This window comes from Acanthopagrus latus, chromosome 20, assembly GCF_904848185.1.
Source record: "Acanthopagrus latus isolate v.2019 chromosome 20, fAcaLat1.1, whole genome shotgun sequence".
NCBI classification, from domain to species: domain Eukaryota; kingdom Metazoa; phylum Chordata; class Actinopteri; order Spariformes; family Sparidae; genus Acanthopagrus; species Acanthopagrus latus.
In genome coordinates, this window is record NC_051058.1 from 24,227,350 (window position 1) to 24,249,321 (window position 21,972).

The window sequence follows — 21,972 nt, forward strand, 5'->3', positions numbered from 1 at the left end:
CAGAGGGAGGTTCAGTCAACAACCAGCAGGTTGTCAGTTCAAAGGTTGTTCAGCTGCAGTCACTTTATATATTGATTATAATCTCTGACAGTGATGTCGGCGCGTCTGTCAGGTGGATCACTGCAGCTGCTCTGCCCTAACCCTGACCCTGACCCTGACCCTGACCCAGACCCAGACCCTGACCCTGACCCAGACCCTGACCCATTCATGTTGAACACACATGTCCTGTTGTAATGACATCCAAGCTGAGGACACACAATTCAATCTGTTAGTCTGTCAGGCCTGTGATTGGCTGCCTCACTGAGCCCACAGACATCCTGGATCAGTCCACCAGCTGAGGACAGACGGGAGATGTCTCAGAGTCTTAATGAGTCAGTCTGACTGATCACTGACTGATTACTGACCGATCAATGACTGGCAGAACTCCATCAGTCATTGGTTTACTGATGCAGTCAGTCAGTTGAGGCTGGTCCAGGTGGAGTTCAGGTGGCGGTCAGCGTCTGAGTGCAGACGTCTCATATCAACAGTCAACACAGCCGCACTCACAGAGCCTGGACCGGGACCGGATCACAGGACTGGGTCTGTCTCCCCCCGGTCCTGGTTCCCCCCCCCGAAGTCTCTCTCTGAGGAATGCTGTGAATGATGGGAGAAAGTCTGGTGGCGCCACAGGCCGTCTGATTGGCTGCTTCCCTCTGGACCTGCCCTATAAGGACTGAAGAGAGAGAGAGGTAGGGAGAAGAGAGAGCGAGGAGGGGATTGATGGAGGAGGAGGTGGAGAGGGAGGAGGCCCAGGCCATGTTTGGGATGGAGGGATGGATGGAGGAATGGATGGAGGAGGTGGAGGGTTGATAAACTCAGACCAGCTCACCAGACTCTCACTTCTGTCCTGCCCCCCCTCACATCCCAGCAGGCCCTGTACTGCCACGGTAAGACTCTTCACCTCCTCCTCACCTCCTCCTCACCTCCTCCTCACCTCCTCCTCACCTCCTGTGTTTGTACCTCATGTCCTCTTCTCTCAGTTTAAAACTCTCTATTTTATCTTCTTCTCACCTCCTTTCCCTCCTTTGAATGTCTTTTCTGCTCCTCCTCATCACCTCCTCTTTCTCCTACTCATCACCTCCTTTTATTTTCTTTCCTCTCTGCTCCTTCTTCATATGTATCTGTGGAAAAACTGGCAAAACTTCCCCTTTATTTACCTCCATCATCCTCCTCTGAGCTCCCTCACCCCCTCTTCACCTCCTCTTCACCTCCTCTTCTCATGCTGCTGTGTCTTTCTTCCTCTCCTTCATGTTGCACCTGCTGAACAGATTCAAACACATCATACCAGACTGCATTGTATTTTTGGGTGTTTTAACTCAGTTGGTCTGTCCGTGTAGAGTTACAGAGTGTTTCTCCTACAGACTCTGCTGAGGGAACACCAGCACTGATGTGTTGATTGTTTGTTGACTGCTTGTTGTGGGCTCAGGTTTGAATCTTCTCTCTGTCAGCTGCTGCTGAGTGAATGTTAAAGTGTGAACTTTTTGACTGAGGTTTGGTTGAGGGAGCAGGTGTTGAGCTGTGTTTGGTGACAGCTCAGCTGCTGCTGAGTCGAAGCTTTCATCGCCCTCGTTTGACTCTTCCACCCTGAGTGCCGTTTGGCAGGTGAGCTTCCGGAACACATTCATCATTGGTCGATGGATTGGACGATGGACCGGTCGATGGATCGGACGTGACTTCAGATACTGAAGTCTGTGCGTTAACATGTTCCTGCGTACAGCTGACATTGAAACGCTGAGAGCTTCATCTTCAAACTGAAATATGGAAGCTCAGAGGAGCAGTTTGACTTCATTGATTAAAATCTTCAGGAGCGCCGTCTTCATCACTGATGAAGTCCATGACTGAGAGCTCTGGAGGAGGCTGGGATGAAGTGGTGATTGGGGTTTATTGATATGTTAATGATAACAGCCTCACTGTCTTCTTCACACAACACATTTGATCCTGGTCGACCGGATCAACCCTCCACCAGGATAATGATCAATGATTAACAACCAGCTGCTGTCAAACATGGAGCCAGCAGGGGGCAGAGGACCCTCAACCACGTCTCCTGGTTCTGCTACACATTGGAACAATTTCTCTTCAGTAAATCAACATTTGTCATTTTCTCTCTTAATAAGGAAATAAAGATACTATTAAATGTTTTATTTTTATAACCACTTATTATTTTCTTGAGTCAGTTGAAACATCTGAGTCATGTGTTCCTTCAGTTCTGACCCGGATTTATACTCGTCTGATGCATCCGCCGCTGAAAACAGTCCAACAAACACGCTGTGAGCCGCTGTTTGACAAACAGTCTGCAAAAAGACTTTTCATCTGTGAGGAACTATAATAAGACCGGACCGAACCGGACCGGACCTTTAATGTCAGAGAGCAGCAGAGGAAGATGAGGGCAAACTGAACCTGCAGGCTGTTGACTGACTGATTCTCAGATTTAATGACTAAATATGGACTGAAGTCGGAGAGAGAAAGGGCGAGGGCGAGCGAGGTGCAGTGAAGACAGAGAGAGAGAATAAAGTGAGGGCGAGCGAGCTGCAGGGAGCACAGAGAGAGAGAGAGAGAGAGAGAGACAGAGACAGAGAGACACAGAGACAGAGAGAGAGAGAGAGAGAGAGACAGAGAGAGAGACAGAGAGAGAGAGAGAGACAGAGAGAGAGAGAGAGAGAGAGAGAGAGAGAGAGAGAGAGAGAGACAGAGAGAGAGAGAGAGAGAGAGAGAGAGAGAGAGAGAGAGAGAGAGACAGAGAGAGAGAGAGAGAGACAGAGAGAGAGAGAGAGAGAGAGAGAGAGAGAGAGAGAGAGAGAGAGAGAGAGAGAGACAGAGAGAGAGACAGAGAGAGAGACAGAGAGAGAGAGACAGAGAGAGAGAGAGAGAGAGAGAGAGAGAGAGAGAACACCAAACACAGTCAGGACTCGACTTCATGACCTAATTAGGAAGTTTTCCCAGAGTGCTTTGTTGTTCATTCGCTGACAGACAGCAGCAGTGCATTGTGGGTGTCTGAGTGTGTGTGTGTGTGTGTGTGTGTGTGTGTGTGTGTGTGTGAGGGAGGGGGTCCCTGATGAAAACCTCACCACTCCATGTTTGGTGATGTGGTTTCTCTAGCTGAGATTTACATTCAAGCTAAATCGCTGATTGATCATTGATTTTTGATTACTGATTACTGATTATTGATTCATGCAGTCATCTACAGCATGTGGACAAAAGTATGTGGGCAGCTAAAATCTGTCTGTCATGAGTCGTGCAGAACGGATGATTGATCTTCACATTTAGACTTAATGTGATCATTGATGTGTGAACAGCTGATCATCTTCCTTCATCGAGGCTGAAGAAACGTCTGCTTTACATAAACATATTAATATATTGATTAAAGAAGGTCCAACAAGTTTACATGAAACATTTTAGCTGGAAAACAGAATCATCAATTAATTTTCTGTTGATCTAATCAATGAATTGTTTCAGCTGGAAGAGATAATCATTTTATTGATGATTTTATTTTCCATACAAACAAACATGAGAATTCATGAGAATCCAGTGATCTGTGACTGACAGGGGCTTCTGGGTAATGAAGTTCTCTCCTGTCTGAGTTCAACAGGCAACCATTTTACTCATTTTGTGCATTTTTGCTCAGATTTTATTTTTAACTTTAAGACTACAATAAAACAAACTACAAATTATATAATATATAAGACATAACAGTGTCATCATGTCTGTGTTGCTTGTCAATAATCAATAATCACTCTCTCTCTCTCTCTCTCTCTCTCTCTCTCTCTCTCTCTCAGTGTGACTCGGTGTCGTAGTGTCGTCGCTCGCCCACAGCACCCCCTGCAGTCATGTGTGATGATGAGGAGAGCACCGCTCTGGTCTGTGATAACGGATCCGGTCTGTGTAAAGCCGGATTTGCCGGAGATGACGCCCCCAGAGCCGTCTTCCCCTCCATCGTGGGCCGGCCCCGCCACCAGGTGACAGCTGATTGGTCCACACGCAGGGACAGGCTGACGCTAATGCTAACACTGCTACTATAACCGCAGCTGGAAGCATGTGCACAGGCCACGCCCCCTGGCGGACCACCTCACTCTGTCATCAAATTAGCCATAACAAATATCTGGTGACTTTTTCAAAATAAAAGCACAAAAACTGCTTGCTCCGTCTATGAAAAGATGCTGGTACATCATCAGACCCTCACAGAACTCTGATCCCGCTCGTGGAGGTCTCGTCAGAACCAAGAGGACTGACCTGGTTTTCATTCACAAAACTGATTATTAATGTTGTAATTATTGATCTGATTGACCTGAAGATAATCAGACCTGATCAGAGATCGAAACAACAATCAACAAAAACAGTCAACCTGACAGTGAAATGTCCAGGCAGCAACACAGGAACCGTTAGTTTCTTTATTAATTAATCTACTGATCAATTCAAGGTTCAAATATCAGTTACTGAGAGGAGATCAGCCACGTTTCACCTGATGATGATGACTGCTTCTTTCAACTTCTCTCTGACCCGTCTGTCTCTCTGACCCGTCTGTCTCTCTGACCCGTCTGTCTCTCTGACCCGTCTGTCTCTCTGACCCATCTGTCTCTCTGACCCGTCTGTCTCTCAGGGAGTGATGGTGGGTATGGGGCAGAAGGACAGCTACGTTGGAGACGAGGCTCAGAGTAAAAGAGGAATTCTGACCCTGAAATATCCCATCGAACACGGAATCATCACCAACTGGGATGACATGGAGAAGGTCTCACTGTGCTCATGTAATATTATTATATTCAATAATGATTAGTGATTAATGACCCTGCTGACTGTGTGCTCTGTGATTGGTCAGATTTGGCATCACTCATTCTATAACGAGCTGCGAGTGGCTCCAGAGGAACATCCCACCCTGCTGACGGAGGCTCCTCTCAACCCCAAAGCCAACCGGGAGAAGATGACACAGGTACATCTACTGCAGTACTACTGTAATAATACTGGAGTATTACTGGAGTAATACTGCAGTAGTACTGTAATATTACTGGAGTATTACTGGAGTAATACTGCAGTAGTACTGTAATATTACTGGAGTATTACTGGAGTAATACTGCAGTAGTACTGTAATATTACTGGAGTATTACTGGAGTACTACACACAGAGAACATGAATCATCAGTTTAAACTCATCCAATATTATAAAAGATTTTATTTGAAGTGATTTGAATTATTTTAAGATTACTAGAATAATGTTTATTTATTCAAACATCAGAGATGCTGGAGATTATTGATTATGCTATTGATTGATGATCAATGTGTGTGTGTGTGTGTGTGTGTGTGTGTGTGTGTGTATGTGTGTGTGTGTCAGATTATGTTCGAGACCTTTAATGTTCCTGCCATGTACGTGGCCATCCAGGCTGTCCTGTCGCTGTACGCCTCTGGACGTACCACAGGTTGGACCCCCTCCTCTTCTCTCCTCCTCCTCCTCCTCTTCTCTCCTCCTCCTCCTCCTCCTCTTCTCTCCTCCTCCTCCTCCTCTTCTCTCCTCCTCCTCCTCCTCTTCTCTCCTCCTCCTCCTCCTCTTCTCTCCTCCTCCTCCTCGTCCTCCTCCTCTTCCTCCTCTTCCTCCTCCTCCTCCTCTTCTCTCCTCCTCCTCCTCCTCTTCCTCCTCCTCCTCCTCTTCTCTCCTCCTCCTCCTCCTCCTCTTCTCTCCTCCTCCTCCTCCTCTTCTCTCCTCCTCCTCCTCCTCCTCATCCTCCTTCTCCTCCTCCTCCTCCTACTCTTCTTCACAGTAAACTTTAGTGAAGTTCAGTTTTTAATATTTTAATCTATGTTGAAGAGCTGCAGCAGTAAATGATAATGTAGGTGAACTGTGTCAACCATGGCGTCATCGACCTCCACTATAGAGAGCATAAGGCTCATATGAGCAGCATTTCCTGTTTCTATTTCAAATTAAAAGCAATTCTATACTTCTTCACAAGACTTTTATTGTGAACTGTTTGCAGAATCACATTGTGTAAAAGTTAAACCTGCCAGGTGAACGTTGTTCCAGTAGAAATGTAGAAATGTATCCAAGGTTACAGACTTTATAACTTGTCTTTGTCCACCAATACATTCTATCTTATACTGAAAATATTAATTCATTGGTGAAAACGTAATTTTTAGACTTCAGGACATTTGTTTCAACCAAGAGTTTATAAAAGACTAATCTAAAAGAGTATATGTGACCGTCTGTCTGTCTGTCTGCAGGAATTGTCCTGGACTCAGGGGATGGCGTCACCCACAACGTGCCCATCTACGAGGGTTACGCTCTGCCTCACGCCATCATGAGGTTGGACCTGGCGGGTCGCGACCTCACAGACTACCTCATGAAGATCCTGACGGAACGCGGCTACAGCTTCGTCACCACCGGTATGACATCATCACCGTAGGTGTTTACAGCACAGGTTGACGTGAAGCCGGTCTGAGTGTAAGTGTGTGTTCTCTGCAGCGGAGAGAGAGATTGTCCGCGACATCAAGGAGAAGTTGTGTTACGTGGCGCTGGACTTTGAGAACGAGATGGGGACGGCAGCCACGTCTTCTTCTCTGGAGAAGAGCTACGAGCTTCCTGATGGACAGGTCATCACCATCGGCAACGAGAGGTTCCGCTGCCCCGAGACGCTTTTCCAGCCGTCCTTCATCGGTCAGTTTACCTGAACCTCTGTCTGTCTGTCTCACCTGCCTGTTACTCTGTCTATCTGTCTCACCTGTCTGTCACTGTGTCTGTCTCTCTCACCTGTTTGTGTCTCGTTGGTCTCTGCTGCAGGTATGGAGTCGGCAGGTATCCATGAGACGACCTACAACAGCATCATGAAGTGTGACATCGACATCCGTAAAGATCTGTACGCCAACAACGTGCTGTCGGGAGGGACCACCATGTACCCGGGCATCGCAGACCGTATGCAGAAGGAGATCACAGCTCTGGCCCCGAGCACCATGAAGATCAAGGTCAGGCAGAACCAGCAGCACCTAACCCCACAAAGAAAATTGAATCAGTTCATCTTCTGAAAATCCCTTCAATTATTTCAACATAATTAATGAGTACACTTATTTAAGGTAAAAAAGAGATAAATGAATGTTAAGTGACACAGATGAGCAGCTTTAACTGACGGTCACATTTGTTTGGAGTAATAAAATAATAATAACAGAAAAATAACAGAACTTTATGGCTGATGTCCTGCAGATCATCGCCCCCCCAGAGAGGAAATATTCGGTGTGGATCGGCGGCTCCATCTTGGCCTCCCTCTCCACCTTCCAGCAGATGTGGATCAGTAAGCAGGAGTACGACGAGGCCGGACCCTCTATCGTCCACCGCAAGTGCTTCTAGAGGGATCCACATGGATCTCCATCTTCTTCAAGCTCCTCCCCCTCTTTTTTTTTTGTTTCCCTCCAGCAGCTTCTTATTTTAGCCTTACTGATCACGAGCTAACAGAGCTAACAGAGCTAAAAGGTACCACATCAGCCCTAACAAACATCCAACCAGAGACGACACCAGCAGGACTTCTTCAGGAGGGGTTTAGTAGTTCAGTCTTTTATTGTGACAGGTGGTTGACAGGAAGTGATGTCGTCTTCAGGTTTTTTTGGTGAACTGAACCATTGACTGACCCTCCATCAGAAAACCAACTCTCCCTCTGTGCACCTTCAAACTGTGAAAGTGACGATTGTCTAGCCCCTCTGCTCCACCAGTGCCCCACCCCCTCTGCCTCACATGTGCCCCACCCCCTCCCCCCTCTGCCGCACATGTGCCCCGCCCCCCTCCCCCCTCTGCCTCACATGTGCCCCGCCCCCCCTCCCCCCTCTGCCTCACATGTGCCCCACCCTGCCATCCTTTATGCTGAAGCTTGAACGTTGCCCGCTGGTGATCTCCTCCATCGTTCACACTGTCTTATGATGATGTCACACATTGTATGATGATGTCACAGGTGAGCTGGAGGCATGACCCCACGGTGCTGGTAAAGAGTGAGAGATGTAATGGCGAACGAGACAGATGATTGGCCCAGGAAGACAATAAAGAGCTCTCATATAAGACCTCTGTTTGTTTGTTTGTTTGTTTGACTGCCTACTTTTTTTACTCCACTGCTTTAGTTACTTTACAATGACATGATGTATTTACTTTTACTGATACTTTTAATAATTAAGTACATTTGATATCAGATACTTTTAAACTTTACTCGAGTATGACTTTAGGGTAACACCAATACATACCTGACTTCACTGGACAGGAAGGTGGTCTGTAAAAGTAACTAGTAACTAAAGCTAACCCTAACCCAAATGTAGTGGAGTAAAAAGTACAATGTTTCCCACTGAGATGTAGTGGAGTACAAGTAGCATGAAACAGAATCAGAAACAGAATCAGAAATCCTTTAATGTCCCGCAGACAGGGAAATTTGTTTGTCACAGCAGCGACAGAATATTCCAGATCAGAAACATATTACAAGAACAGGGACAGTAGTAAAAAAAAAAAAGCAATAAAATTAAAAAGGGAAGAAATAGACACATGTACATATTTACATGATATAGTGCAAAATTATCAGCAGATTTTTGTTTAGTTTTTTATACATAGATTTTAAATACAGATAATAAATATGGAATGAATATGGGTGTTAGGGTTGGATGCAGCTGGCCTTCTTGATAAGTTTATCAAGTCTCCTCCTGTCTGCTGCAGAGATGTTGCTGCTCCAACATACTACTCCATAGAAAATGGCTGATGTTACCACAGAGTCATAGAAAGAGGTCAGGAGGTCCCCCTGCACTCCAAAGGACCTGAGCTTCCTCAACAGATACAGTCTGCTCTGACATTTTTTATATGTTGCTGCAGTGTGTTCAGTCCAATCCAGATACTTGTAAGATGTCGCCATCTCAATGTCTGGACCCAGGATGTTCACCTGTGTGCAGGGTTGTTTGTCCCTGTGGAAATCCACCACCAGCTCTTTGGTTTTCCCGGCGTTGAGCTGGAGGTGGTTCCACTGGCACCAGTCCACGAAGTCCTGAATAAGTTCTCTGTAGGCTCTGTCGTCCTCGTCCCTGATGAGGCCAGCGATAGCAGAGTCATCAGAGAACTTCTGTAAATGGCTGTGGGGTGATGGTGTTGGTGGGGTAATCCAGGATCCAGGATGTGAGGTGTTGGTTCACCCCTGCCAGCTCCAGCTTGTCCCCCAGGAGTGCAGTAAGTATAGTGTAGAAAGCACTGGAGAAATCAAATAACATGGTCCTCACAGAGCTTCCAGGCTTCTCCAGGTGAGACAGTGATCCGTCCAGGAGGAAGATGATGGTGTCATCCATTCCGATGCTGGGTTGATATGCAAACTGTAGAGGGCCCATAAAAAGACCCACCAGAGGGATGGACGAGGACCAGCCGCTCCAGGATCCTCATCAGGTGTGAAGTGAGAGCAAATGGTCTGTTGCTGTTGAAGTCTTTAGGGTGATGATCTTGGTACAGGTACCACGCAGGAGGTTTTCCACAGCAGTGGCACTTTTCCCAGCTTCAGGTTCAGGTTGAAAATATATTCCACAATCCTGCACAATTGGTCTGGACAGGACTTGAGGAGCATGGAGCTGATCCCATCTGGACCCGTAGCCTTCTTCACCTTCATCTTCCTCAACTCATTTCTCACTTGGAGAGACGAGCTAAGTGTCGGATGTGGGAGAGGGTGAATGTCGGGGGGGGGCAGTGGGGGGAGTCTGTGATATGAAAGCTGTGGGATGGGAGGCAGAGGTGAGAATGGGGCAGTAAACAGGGGGGATGGAAGAGGCGGTGGGGGGCAGCAGAGATGACTGGGCCGGGGGAGGGGTGGGTGTCTGGTCAAACCTATTGAAAAACAGGTTCATGTTGCTCTCCCACGTCTGATCCCCCATAGCCTGGGAGTCTGGAGTCCTCTGCCCTGAGATGGTTTTAAGGCTTTTCCAGACTCCACTGATGTTTCTCTGCTGCAGCTGGTTCTCCATCTTCCTCCTGTGGGGTTAGGGTTAGTAAATGGAAATGGAACTACTTGAGTTAAGCACCTTGAATGCTACTAACACAGTGCTCTCCAGGTGCGAATAACACTAAATTGTTTTAGGCTGACAGCCTCTCTGTCTGTGTTCTGTCTGTTAAGCCTGTAAATGACCGTGGACTGCCATCTAGTGGCCAGTCTTGGTGAGGGTAGCAAGGCATAAAACGGAGGAGACAATGAGCCCTGTAAACTCCACACTGTAAGACCAAACAGTAAAAGTTTGTCAAAGAGAATGAGTACTGTACACAAAAGTCGGGGTCATTCAAATGGCGATGTCTCAGATTTGAGATTGTTTCCCACTGTCCAGACAGAAACTGATAGCCAGCCAATGCAGAGTCAAGTTGAATCTAATGAGGGTGATCCTTTTCAGAATTCCCCTGAGCTGGATGCTCCTGGGTGTTTCCCTCCTGAGTCTGTGGGTGAATCGCAAGCTCAACTGCGAAAAAAAAACCTTGGCTTCTTTGTTCTTGAAAATGCACAGTCCTTCGTGTATCAGATGCTGCTATTCAGGACATAGTTGAAAACTTGGTGCAAATATTCTCATTGTCTAAACCTCTTGTGAGAGAGACTGTCATCACAGTTTTTCAAGAACATGATCAGTCTATCAGTGATGCCCTGCTTCATGAATTAGTGGAAGCTATAACAAAAAGTAATGTTTCTGTCAGCGCTACATCATAAGGTGCAGAGCTGTCCTTGAATAAGCGGAGGAAAACATTTGTAAGGAGTAACTACCCTCTGGTGATGCTGGTGCAGTACACTGTAGATTCTAGTGGACACACAGCAGTGGATGTTACAATACTGCAGATGCTTCAAACAGTGTTTATCAATACTGATGTTCTTGACAAGATTCAAGACACCACTGCCTGAAATGTACATGACTCATGAAGATGGAACATATTTCAAAGAAGAGGGAGAAGAGTTGAAACTGTCACTGATTTTGTATGTGGATGACACTGAACTAGCTAATCCTTTAGGCACAGCTAGAAAGATCCACACGCTTTGTGCAGTATACTGGTTGCTTGCCAGTGTACCCAGTAAATATAGGCCCAGTCTGCATGTCATTCAGCTAGCTCTACTATGCAATCAAAGTGTTCTTTCACCTTTGTTGAAGGACTTGCGCACTCCTGAACAAGATGGCATTTTCAATGAAACTGTTGGTCAGTGTGTATCAGGGGAACTGTATTATGTGTTGCAGCTGATTATTTGGCTGCCCATGGTCTTGCAGGCTTTGTGCAGTGTTTCCAAGCACGGTATGTCTGCAGATTCTGTTGCTGTACTGCAGACCAGATACAGTCTCGTGAGGTTTCTGAAGCTGAGGTTAACATGAGAACAAAGGTCTGCCATGATCTTCATGTGCAGAATGTTGTTCAAGGAGAAAATGCGACTCACTTTGGTGTTACAGGTGAGTGTGCTCTCAGCAAGGCATTGCAGCATTTTCATCCCATTACTTGTTTCCCGCCTGATATACTTCACGTCCTGTTTGAGGGTATTGTGCTTGTTGAGTTGGCCTTGTGCGTCTGTGAGATGAGTCGTCTCAAGTATTTCACTCTTGAATATCTCAACACACAAATTCGGAGATTTCCATATCAGTACTCTGATGGCTTGATAAACCACAAGTGATCCCAAAGAATTTTGCAGCCACACTAAGTGTTTGAGGGAATGGCCATGAAAATTCCACTTTGTTGAGATTATTACCATTTCATGTAGGAGGTAAAGTTCCTGAAGGAGATGAAGCATGGGCCATATTGATGGACCTTAAAGAAATTGTACAACTAGTGTTGTGTCCATTTTTCACAGAGTCCATCCAGTACATGCAGGCTAAAATAAGCGATCACAGACGGGTTCTTCAAACGGTCTTTGCAGACTTTAAGCTCTGACCCAAGCATCATTATGTGGAGCACTACCCAAAACTGATCAAGTGTTTTGGGCCTTTTGTTCACCTATGGACCATGAAGTTTGAGGGGAAATACTGCTTTTTCAAAAGGACATGACACTCACAATTTCAAGAATGTCTTGAAAACTCTTGCTACCAGGCATCAGCACATGATGGCATATCATGTGAGTGCACCAACATTTTTCAGACCCGACACACAAGCCTCAAGTGTCATCTCTGTCCAAGTTGTCAAACTCCCTCAAGCGGAAAAAGACTTCATAGTGACAAAGACGGATAGCCAGGTCATATACAGTGCACCAAAGATCTCCATAAATGGCAGTATGCTAATGGAATGTTTGTTTCTGCAGGCAACACCAGAGGACTTCCAACATTCAGCAAGATTCAGCATATACTGGTTGTGAATAATCTGTTTCCTTTCTTTGCAGAAACTATGAGTATAATGTATAAGGTCATTTGAGCTTCCATGCTCAGACAGCTTCTCTGTGCTTCAGCTGTCAGACCTAAATGACAAGGTAAGTCTCACAGCATATGATATTGATGGGGATTTAATATTTACACAGAAAAGATTTATTTTGATCAGAGACTTACAGGAGTAAAAAGCTCGGAGAGGTGGGGATCTATATATTCTCATGTAGCGATGTGGAGAAAATCAACAATAGTGTAATCTAACAACCAATATGCTATTACTGACTCTGACCGGTGCCCTCTCTGTCTAGCCAAGAACATTAAAGCCCTAAACAAATATGCAGATTTTTGGGCTGATACTTATATTGGGGAGTAAAAATTATGATATCAATATAATGGCCTATATACGCACATTTTGCAGTGAACCAACACTTGCAACAAAGATATTTAACAGAGGCAGGATATCCTACAGCTAAAATGAACATTAAAATGAAAATATCCTCCAAATTGCCTGATTTTGTGTTGACAAAATTGCATGTGGCTCATAATCTATACTCTCTCTTCTCTTGCTCTTTAATGATAGGAAATTTCAGCTCCAAACTTCCTATTTCATGTCCATACTTCCATGGACATTGTCAGGAAGATGACATTATCTACACGTCCAGAATCTGTGGAGAAGCTGAAAACCATGATAAAAGAAAAGTTTCAACTAGACTTTGACTCATCATACAAAGATCCAGACTTTGATGGGCAGTTATGTTCCCTTGTAGCAGGACGCTGTGCTGAAAGTTGTAAGGGCTGAGAGTGATGCCAGTTCACTTGCATCCAGTGACACAATAACATTGCCCCATGCCATGACACTAGACATGACTGAGTGATGGCCAGATGTTTTTCCTATGAGGTAAAACTCGTACTCGGGGATGGAAATACTACTCTTCAGATAACAGGGAAAACTTGTTATCTAGGGGGCAAAATCATGACAGCCTTGAGACCTTTGCAGCCAAAATGCATAGCTTCAAAGCATACAACAATGATAAGGAATTTTCAGTAGTTGCAGAAGCATTTGTCACTAAACATCCTTGTCTAAAAGGGCCAGGATCTCAGACAGGATGGTATGGTTCGAAAAACAGTCTAAAGTTTAAGATGGGGAACTACCGAACTAAGCTATGTCGGGCAGGATTTTGTGAGGCTGTAAATTCTGGGAAGAGGAGTAGAAACAACCCAGACAGACAAGCTCCCCACACTAACATCAAATCTCCAAAGAGGTGAAGATACTGGAATCCTTGAGCAATTGAGACTCCAAATTATCCATAAAGTCAAGATGATTGACAAAAACCTTACCTTGATTGCAAAGTTGATGCAAACTACCTTTGCCCTGCAGCGAAAGAGGTCATCAGTGATGACCTACCTGTTGCAGAGATCTTGGAACACTAGCCTGCCCTTAAAATGGAGTCCCAGGTAAAAATATGCTCCTTAGTACACTGATTTAATTCTTATGTGTGCCCTTTTCATGATAACCTAAGCTGTATTACTTGAGACTCGCATCAAACATGGCTTATGGTTTGGTAGTTAAGGATCTGCATAATCCCAAATGTGAGAAGCAATGATAGTACAAGGATAACGATTTGCCGTTGCAGGTCAGTATTGTAGACAGACATTAAACACATTTTGTTTCTGTGCAGATTTGTTCACAGGATCACCAACGGCAACCTGAAAAATCAGTTCTATGCTGGGTTGGATCAACATACCCCCCGTCTTCAGAGCCTCTTCAGAAATTAAGCTATACGCACAGGAAAAGTAGCTGAAACACTTGATCAGCTCTTCAGCACTTATGACCTCCAGGTGAGTTGGTTACACTTCCTGGTGCTGGATAACAATACCACAGTATACTATGTTAGTTTGAACTCTCATCTCTTCAGTCATGGGGACTCTTACTTGTGATATTGTTTGACAATGATGTTTAGCATCAAATGGAAGTAATAATACATTCTCTCACTCAAGGAACAAGTTGACGTCCATGTCAGACGTGCTGTTGTCCTCCATGCTCTCCCTGCACATCTGCATGAAGATGAATCCAAGCTCCTGAAGCTGCTGCTGAACTTGTTAAGAATTGATTAGAGGAATAAAAAGAGGAATTCAGTTGGGAAGGTATAAACTCAGAAAAACAGTTTATACTGATGTTATGAAATTCACTTAAAGAAGTTTTTCACTGCTGAAAAGATGACTATTCTGCTGTAGGAGTAAGACACAGATAGTCCTTATTCCTTAAATTGGTTCTACATGACCAGATATATCAGAGAAAAAGGGCTGTGTGGAGCTGTCCACTATGCTCAAAAGGTGGAAAACCTACAACAACCAGAATGTACTGCACTACACCATACTGACTGCTAATGGGTGATGTACTGGGAATTAGTCCTTTTTGAACAGGAAACCGAAAGGCTTTAGCAACTAACAAAGAATATGTTATTACAGCTAAACTGTAACTAAAGTATGTTTCTGAGAACATTTTTAGTTGAGAGAAATAAACATCACGATGGTGGTTCATATTTCATCTGCACTGCCACATTTTACAGTTTTATCTGAGTGTTTTCTTTTGTTTTTGCAGCTTCTGCTTTTACAATACAGAAAACAACATTGCAGCATTGTTCGGAAAATTGGCAAGTTCCCGTTTAAAGGAGCATTCTGTAGAATGTTACAGAATTCAAAAATGTATGTTTTTGTGTCAAAAATAAGGGGAAATGAAACTTTGTTCAGTCTTAGCTAGCTATACCAAATAAATTGGCAACAGTCTAATACAGCCAGGCAGCAAATCTTACCATCTTCAAGCTAATAATGTTCAGTTTTTGTTTTAGAAAGGGTTTTGTCGACTGCATCGCAATTTTTGAGGCAGCAGTTTTGGTAAAGTAATTTTATTTATGGTCTGCTAAGAGTTGTTTCTCCTCTCTCTGTCTCTCTCTTGTCTCCAGCCCTCGCAGTCTGATGAACCAGATATTGATGACCCACCAATTGGCCTTGTCCTGATCCTTGCCAATTCAACAGATGCCACATTCCTTTGCCCAGATAAGACTGCAGTGGTGATAGAGGGTAGCCTTGTTGTGGAAATGCCTGTAGTGATAAGTGGTAGCAGAAGGTCACCTATAATAGGTGGCAGTGTAACCTCAAGGGACCTCTGTGAGACTGAATATGATGACAGGAAGTAGAAGAAATGTTGGAGAATGAGACATGAGGTACAAAATACAAAATAAAGTTCAAATTGAAGCATTATTTATATGCACAAGAACTTTACATGGTACCAGGATGGGGTTAAAGAAAAAGAAGTAACACAATGGATGCAGTAAAATCGCCAGGTCAGTTGAAACTGACTGGAAACGTAGGTGCAAGTTAGAGGGCATTCAAATAGCAGTTCCAGCTGTACATCGCTGTCGGAGTGGACGGACCAGCGGCCACCCCAGAGGCAATTGAACTCTTCAACACCTTTGTGTTTGCTCTACCCGAAGACAGAGCCAAGTTTGAAGAGGTCTTAAAGATATTTGATGAGCACTGCATATCAAAGAAAAATGAAACGTACGAGAGATACGTCTGTCGCTCACGCTTGCAGCACCAGGGTGAGTCATTTGATAACTTCCTCACCGACCTCAAGATTAAGGCTCAGTCCCTTAATTTCAGTAATCTCAGAGAATCTATGATAAAAGATCAAATAGTTTTTGGAACAAATGAGAAGAAGCTCCAGGAGAAGCTGTTGAGGGAGACAGACCTCAGGTTGAACAGTGAGCTTGCAGGACAACAGGTACTGACCTTCAGAGAGCCTGCTCACAGAGCAGCGCACCAAGAAAACCAGGCAGTCAACGCCGTGTTTGTGAAAGGAAAGCCACAGAGAAAATTTACAAGCAGTGACACCAGGAATAAAAACAGTGACAAGGAAATGTTCACTGGAAGAGATGTGGTGAAAAACACACACCAAGACAATGTCCTGCCTATGGAAAAATGTGTGCAAAATGTAAAGGACAAAACCATTTTGCCGGAATGTGTCTCTCTAAGAAGAAGGGACAGGAATGTACACACTGTGCAGGAGGACACAGATGATTGAGTGAAACATTTTTCACAAAGATGGTGTCACATAATAAAAATATCAACACACTGTCCTCGAGAATAGATGATTTAGTTCAGACTGTAAATACAGTGACAGATGACAAATGGACTGCTCCACTGTTAGTGAATGGGACAATTCTAACGTTTAAAATTGAAACTGGAGCCAAAGCTAATTTGATCAGTGAGCAAGGTTTGAATGCACTGACTGAGAAGCCTAAAATATTCACAGAAAAAGTCACAATCCTGAAGGCTTACAATAATCAGCCAATACAAACAAAAGGTGCGTGCAGGCTTAAAGTAATGGCAAAAAACAGCATAACCTGTTATTCACCATTGTGCCAAATGGACACGAGTCACTGTTAGGAGACAAAGCATCTGAGGACCTAGGTCTAGTAAAGAGGATCTGTCAGATAAATGCTGACAACATTAAAATAGTCAAGCAAGAAAAAAGACAGGAACACCAACAGTGTGAGGAAAGTGCAGACATAGTGGCTAAGTTTCCGTCTGTCTTCAAAGGACACGGGACATTAACTTGCACTTACAAGATTCAGCTCAAAGATGATGCCAAGCCTGTGGTGCACACCCCAAGGAGAGAGCCGGTACCACTCAGCGCTGGCTTGAAAAAAGAGCTTGAAAGAATGACTCAAATGGGTGTCATTGAAGGAGTGGAAGAACCCACAGAGTGTCAAAAAGAAGAACTCAAGGCTTACCTTGCCTTAGGCTTACCTTCACCTTAAGAGTCTGCCTTGATCCCAAAGATTTAAATGAAAATATTTATAGAGAGAGCATTATCAGATCCCAAAACAAGAAGAGATAATAAGTGAAATGACTGATGCTACGTTTTTTTTTGGTTTTTTTTTAGCAAATTAGATGCCTAACATGGGTTCTGGCAGCTGAGGCTGGACCAAGAAAGCAGAAAGTACACCACTTTTAACACACCATTTGGATGTTGCTGTTTCTTGAGGCTCCCATTTGGCATTAAATCAGCACCAGAGATCTTCCACAGAGCAATGGAGTCCATGATAGAGCACAATAGATGGCACCAGACTTGGTGGTCTGGTGAAAAACACGTCAACAACATGATGAAAGACTGGAGAAACTCTTGCAGAGAGCCATAAAGAACTGACAAAAACTGGATAGAGACAAGTGTCTCTTCTGTGTCACAGAGATGACCTTCTTAGGAGACAAGGTCAGACCAGTCAAAAGTGCAAACCATATTGGACATGCCTGCCCCCACTGACAAAAAATTCATTTCAATTTCATTTCAAATTCATTTCTAATCCTAATCTTACCTCCAAGACAGCAGGGAGTTGCTACAGCACAACAGTATTTGAATGTACTACTCGACATGACAAGGAGTGGAAAAAATTAAAGGAAAACTGTAACTACAGAGTCAGTCTTCACATTCTTTGACCCATGAAAGCCAACAAAGATGACCAATGGTGCCTCAAAAGATGGTTTGGGAGCTGTACTGCTACAAATGCATGAAGACAAGTGGCAACCTGTAGCATATGTGTCTAGATCGATGACAGAGACTGAGCAACGCTATTGCTCAACTGACAAAGAGACTTTGGGCGTGTTTGGGTGTGGAAAGTTTCACAGTGTGTATGGATTGCCAACCATTACAGCAGAAACTGACCACAAACTGCTCATATCAGTCAGAAAAAAGAACCTTAATGACCTATCACCCAGAATTCAGCGCATGCTGATTGCATTGCAGCGATATGACTGAGCTTATTTACACACCAGGAAAATACATTGTGCTGGCAGATGCTTTATCACGAGCACCAACTCCAAACAGTGACATGCTGGTCAGCCCTGTGACTGATGATGCTGAAACACACATAAACATGGTGACTGCTTCACTCCCAACATCAGATGCCATGTTACAGCAAATTGTGCAGGAGACAGCAAAAGATCATCTACTGCAGAAAGTCTCTCACCACATCAAGAATGGTTGGTCAAAGAAGTCTGCCCAGGGTCCGACCCTGTGTGTGAGGACTTGTGTATGGCTAATGGACTGCTGCTGCATCCCACAATCCATGTGTCCATCTTCTGGTCATGGGCTACTAGTCTAACTATCCAGAAGTTGCACAACTGCCAAGTACATCAGCACAGTCTGTCATCACACACATGACAGGGTTTTTTGCCAGACATGGAATTTCACAATGTGTTGCCAGTGACAGTGGTCTGCTCCACTCACTGTGGTGAGTTTAATGAATTTGCAAGGCAATGTGGATTTCAACATGTCACCTCTTGCCCTTTGTATCCACAAGCTAATGGACAGGCAGAAAAAGGGGTCCAAATTGTAAAGAGACTGTTAAAAAAGGCAAAAGACTGTAAAGCTGAGCCTTACCTGGCTTTGATAAGCTACAGGGCTACAGCTCTGGAGTGTAGAGCATCCCCTGCTGAGCTACTCATGCATCACAAGCTGCGCACCACGCTTCTACACATTCCAAGACAAAAGGATGACAAAAACGATGACAAGCTGTCTGACAAAAGGATGAAACTCAAACACAGACAGAAAATGAACTATGACAAAAGAGCAAGGCATCAGGAACCTCTTCAGGAAAGGGATGTCTTGAGGATTGAGGGCCCTAAATTCTGGGACAGAAAAGCAACAGTCCTCAGTGAAGTAGGTCCCAGGTCTTTTGTTGTTAAGACAGAGACTGGACAAGTGTTGAGGAGACTGGATCTGGACAGCAAGAGGGTGCTACACCAGATGTGCACCACAGCGAGCCTCCTTCACCTTCCCCAATGACTGTGACACTCAGGAGATCTACCAGACCTAGGAAGCCTCCTGAGAGGCTCATAGAACAAGAGTGAACTGTTCAACTAACAAAATGTGAAAGAAAGTTGTTGACACTTGGCACTGTTAAAAAAAGGAATTGTTAATCCTTGTGCTGCATTTTAAAATGGTTATAACATGTTACTGACTGTTACAGTTGTGTAAATGTGAAGAACAATACTGTATTTCAGTGTTTGATATTAATTTGATTTGATCAAGGGGATGAATGGTATTTTGAAATACATACAGAGTCTATGGGCTAGACTACATGTTGAGTTGCACTGAGTTGGTGCATATGGTTCATGTTGTGTTTGCCTGTTTGGAAGGAGGATGTAGTGATATGTGGTAGCAGAAGCTCACCCATAGGTGGCAGTGTAACCTGAAGGGGCCTCTGTGAGACTGAGTGTGATGACAGGTAGTAGAAGAAGTACTGGAGAATAAGACATGAGTTACAAAATAAACAGCTAGCTGAAACTAGCATGAACATCATTGTTGTGCTCCAAGTTTGAACTTGTTACTGTTTACCTTAAAATTTGAGGCAGTGTTCTTATTCTTCTGACCCATATTCTCATGGATGTATAAAACGGTATGGAAAACATTTTTCATGCATTTGGTATTTATGGGCCATGTTGTTAATAGATGAGCAGAAACGTTTCAGACAATATTAGATTGTTACACAATTGTATCAGCCATCACGGTGTAGTAAGACACCTTGAATTTGTAAGGAATTGATTTTGCTGAATTAACGACATGGAGCTGATTCGTTCATCTATGATGAGCTCCTTCATTGATGTTTCCTCCTCACTTTTTGAAATACCGTTACTTGTAGTTCTGATGTCACGTTTTGTGGGAATAAGTGGCATTGGGGACGTTTATAAGTTTGTCAAACTTATTTTGCCATACTGCCTGCTGAGGTAGATGCTTTCATATCTCTGCCTTCATTCAACCAGTATGTGGTAGATAACTGCTCAGAATGGATAATGTTATCTGGCTCTTCCTCAAGGCCAATGCACTGTTTTTGTTTTATGGTTACGCAATAAAAGGTGAATTGCATTTAAATTATCTGTTTATGTGTTTTTGAATGTTAACTCAAAGTGTGTGTGTGTGTGTGTGTGTGTGTGTGTGTGTGTGTGTGTGTGTGTGTGTGTGTGTGAAGATTTAGAGTTAAAGCTACTTAAAATAATTTGTGTAATCAGTTTCAAAAACTAATTTAAGTTACCTTAGGCTTACCGTCACCTTAAGTGAACAACATCATACACAGACATTAAATATTTTATTTTAAGGTGATTTAAACTTTCAAGTTAGCTATACTTGTTTTGGTTTTTACTGTTAAAGAAAAATAACTAGTTAAAAGTACTTCATCAAGAATGCTTCTTTAACTTATAATGTTGAGTTATAGTACTTGTAGTACTTAAAATTGTCAATGTAATCAGTTTCAACAATTATTTTGAGTTAAATTAACTTATCAGGTTTTACAGTGCACCTGTGCGTATCCTCACCTGTGCGCATCTCCATCACCTTCTCCTTTGTCTCAGCTGGGCTGGCGCAGCGTCTGTGCTGCCGAGTCTCTCCTTGTTTGGATTATTTGTGGTTCTCCCAGAAAGTTTGCTTTTGAACCATGTAATGTCATCATGTACCATCTGTATGTTGATTAGGTTGCTGCGGTCACTTTTAAGTTTGTTTTATTGTTATTAGGAGACAGATGGTTCTCCAACTGGCACCTTCACTGTAACGAACAAATTAGCTCCCTTGGTATAGTGGAACAAGGTATGAGGAACTCAAATTGGGGCTATTACTTTTATTCTTGGGATGTCTTGGTTATTCATCTTGAGGGATGCTGCCAGTACTATTTTGATGTGGTTTATGGCGTTAATAATGATTCTAAACATTTTCTAGTATATGTGTCTTGTATTTTTCTATTGAATGAGGGTTTGGAAATTGTAAATGAAATGTTCATGTATTTAATCTAATCTTTCTTTTCCTTTCTATATTTCCTTTCCATAGTTTTCACGGTGCGACAGCAAACAATAAAATGTAACCACCCGTTTGAATCTCTCCGCCTCATTCGTTGACATCAACGGTCTGCTACACCAGGTGTTTTGTAAACATCTCAGTTACACAAAGAACACGCCTTCTGGTTCCACTGAAGGAAAGTAACTACGTACTTTTACTCAAGTACTGTACTTCAGTGCAATTTAACTTGTACTTTACTTGAATATTTCCATTTTCTGTTACTTTATACTTCCATTCAACAGCCTTTAATTTGCTAGTTACTTTACAGATTACATGCTGTATACAAAGTATTACATTTTTAAATTAACTGATTTTATTATCAATCAGATAAAAAAACAAAACAATGTAAACATATTGATCAGTTACTATGACTTGTACATTGGATACTCCAGTCCTCTCCATATGTGTGACTGTCACTGTTACCAGAGTAACACAGTATCTTCTTTACTTGAACTCGAGTCCAACTGTTGAGTTCTTCTGACAGCTGATCAGACGAGCAGTGAGTCCACACACACACTTCTGATGGAAACTCTCAGACTGTTGAAGCAGCAGACGTCTTTTATTACCAAAACATGGCAGTCGGTCTAAAAACAGCAGGTCAGAAAACACACACACGTAAATGCGCGCGCGCGCACACACACACACACACACACACACACACACAAACACACACTTGAACTTTAAACATCTGCTGGTGCACAAACTGAAATCTGGTCCAGCTGATCAGATTTGTTTAAGAAATTATCAGTGACATCATCATGA

General features: G+C 43.6%; 2 protein-coding genes across 4 annotated transcripts in view; one reads left to right on the forward strand and one right to left on the reverse strand.

Moving 5' to 3' along the window:
* The first annotated feature begins 773 nt into the window (after positions 1-773).
* acta2 (actin alpha 2, smooth muscle) lies at positions 774-8,057 on the forward strand. Its single transcript, XM_037081308.1, has 9 exons — positions 774-926; positions 3,813-3,992; positions 4,634-4,762; positions 4,850-4,960; positions 5,359-5,443; positions 6,240-6,401; positions 6,481-6,672; positions 6,796-6,977; positions 7,213-8,057. Exons 2-9 carry the CDS (start codon positions 3,864-3,866, stop codon positions 7,354-7,356), a joined length of 1,134 nt encoding a protein of 377 aa, XP_036937203.1. The 5' UTR covers positions 774-926; positions 3,813-3,863; the 3' UTR covers positions 7,357-8,057.
* Positions 8,058-21,750: 13,693 nt separating this feature from the next.
* stambpl1 (STAM binding protein-like 1) overlaps positions 21,751-21,972 on the reverse strand; it is a 9,555-nt gene continuing 9,333 nt past the window's right edge. For all 3 annotated transcript variants that reach the window (XM_037080817.1, XM_037080818.1, XM_037080816.1), the window contains exon 12: positions 21,751-21,972. This exon is cut by the window's right edge and continues 576 nt beyond it. The gene's annotated coding sequence lies outside the window, so the exon portion shown is untranslated.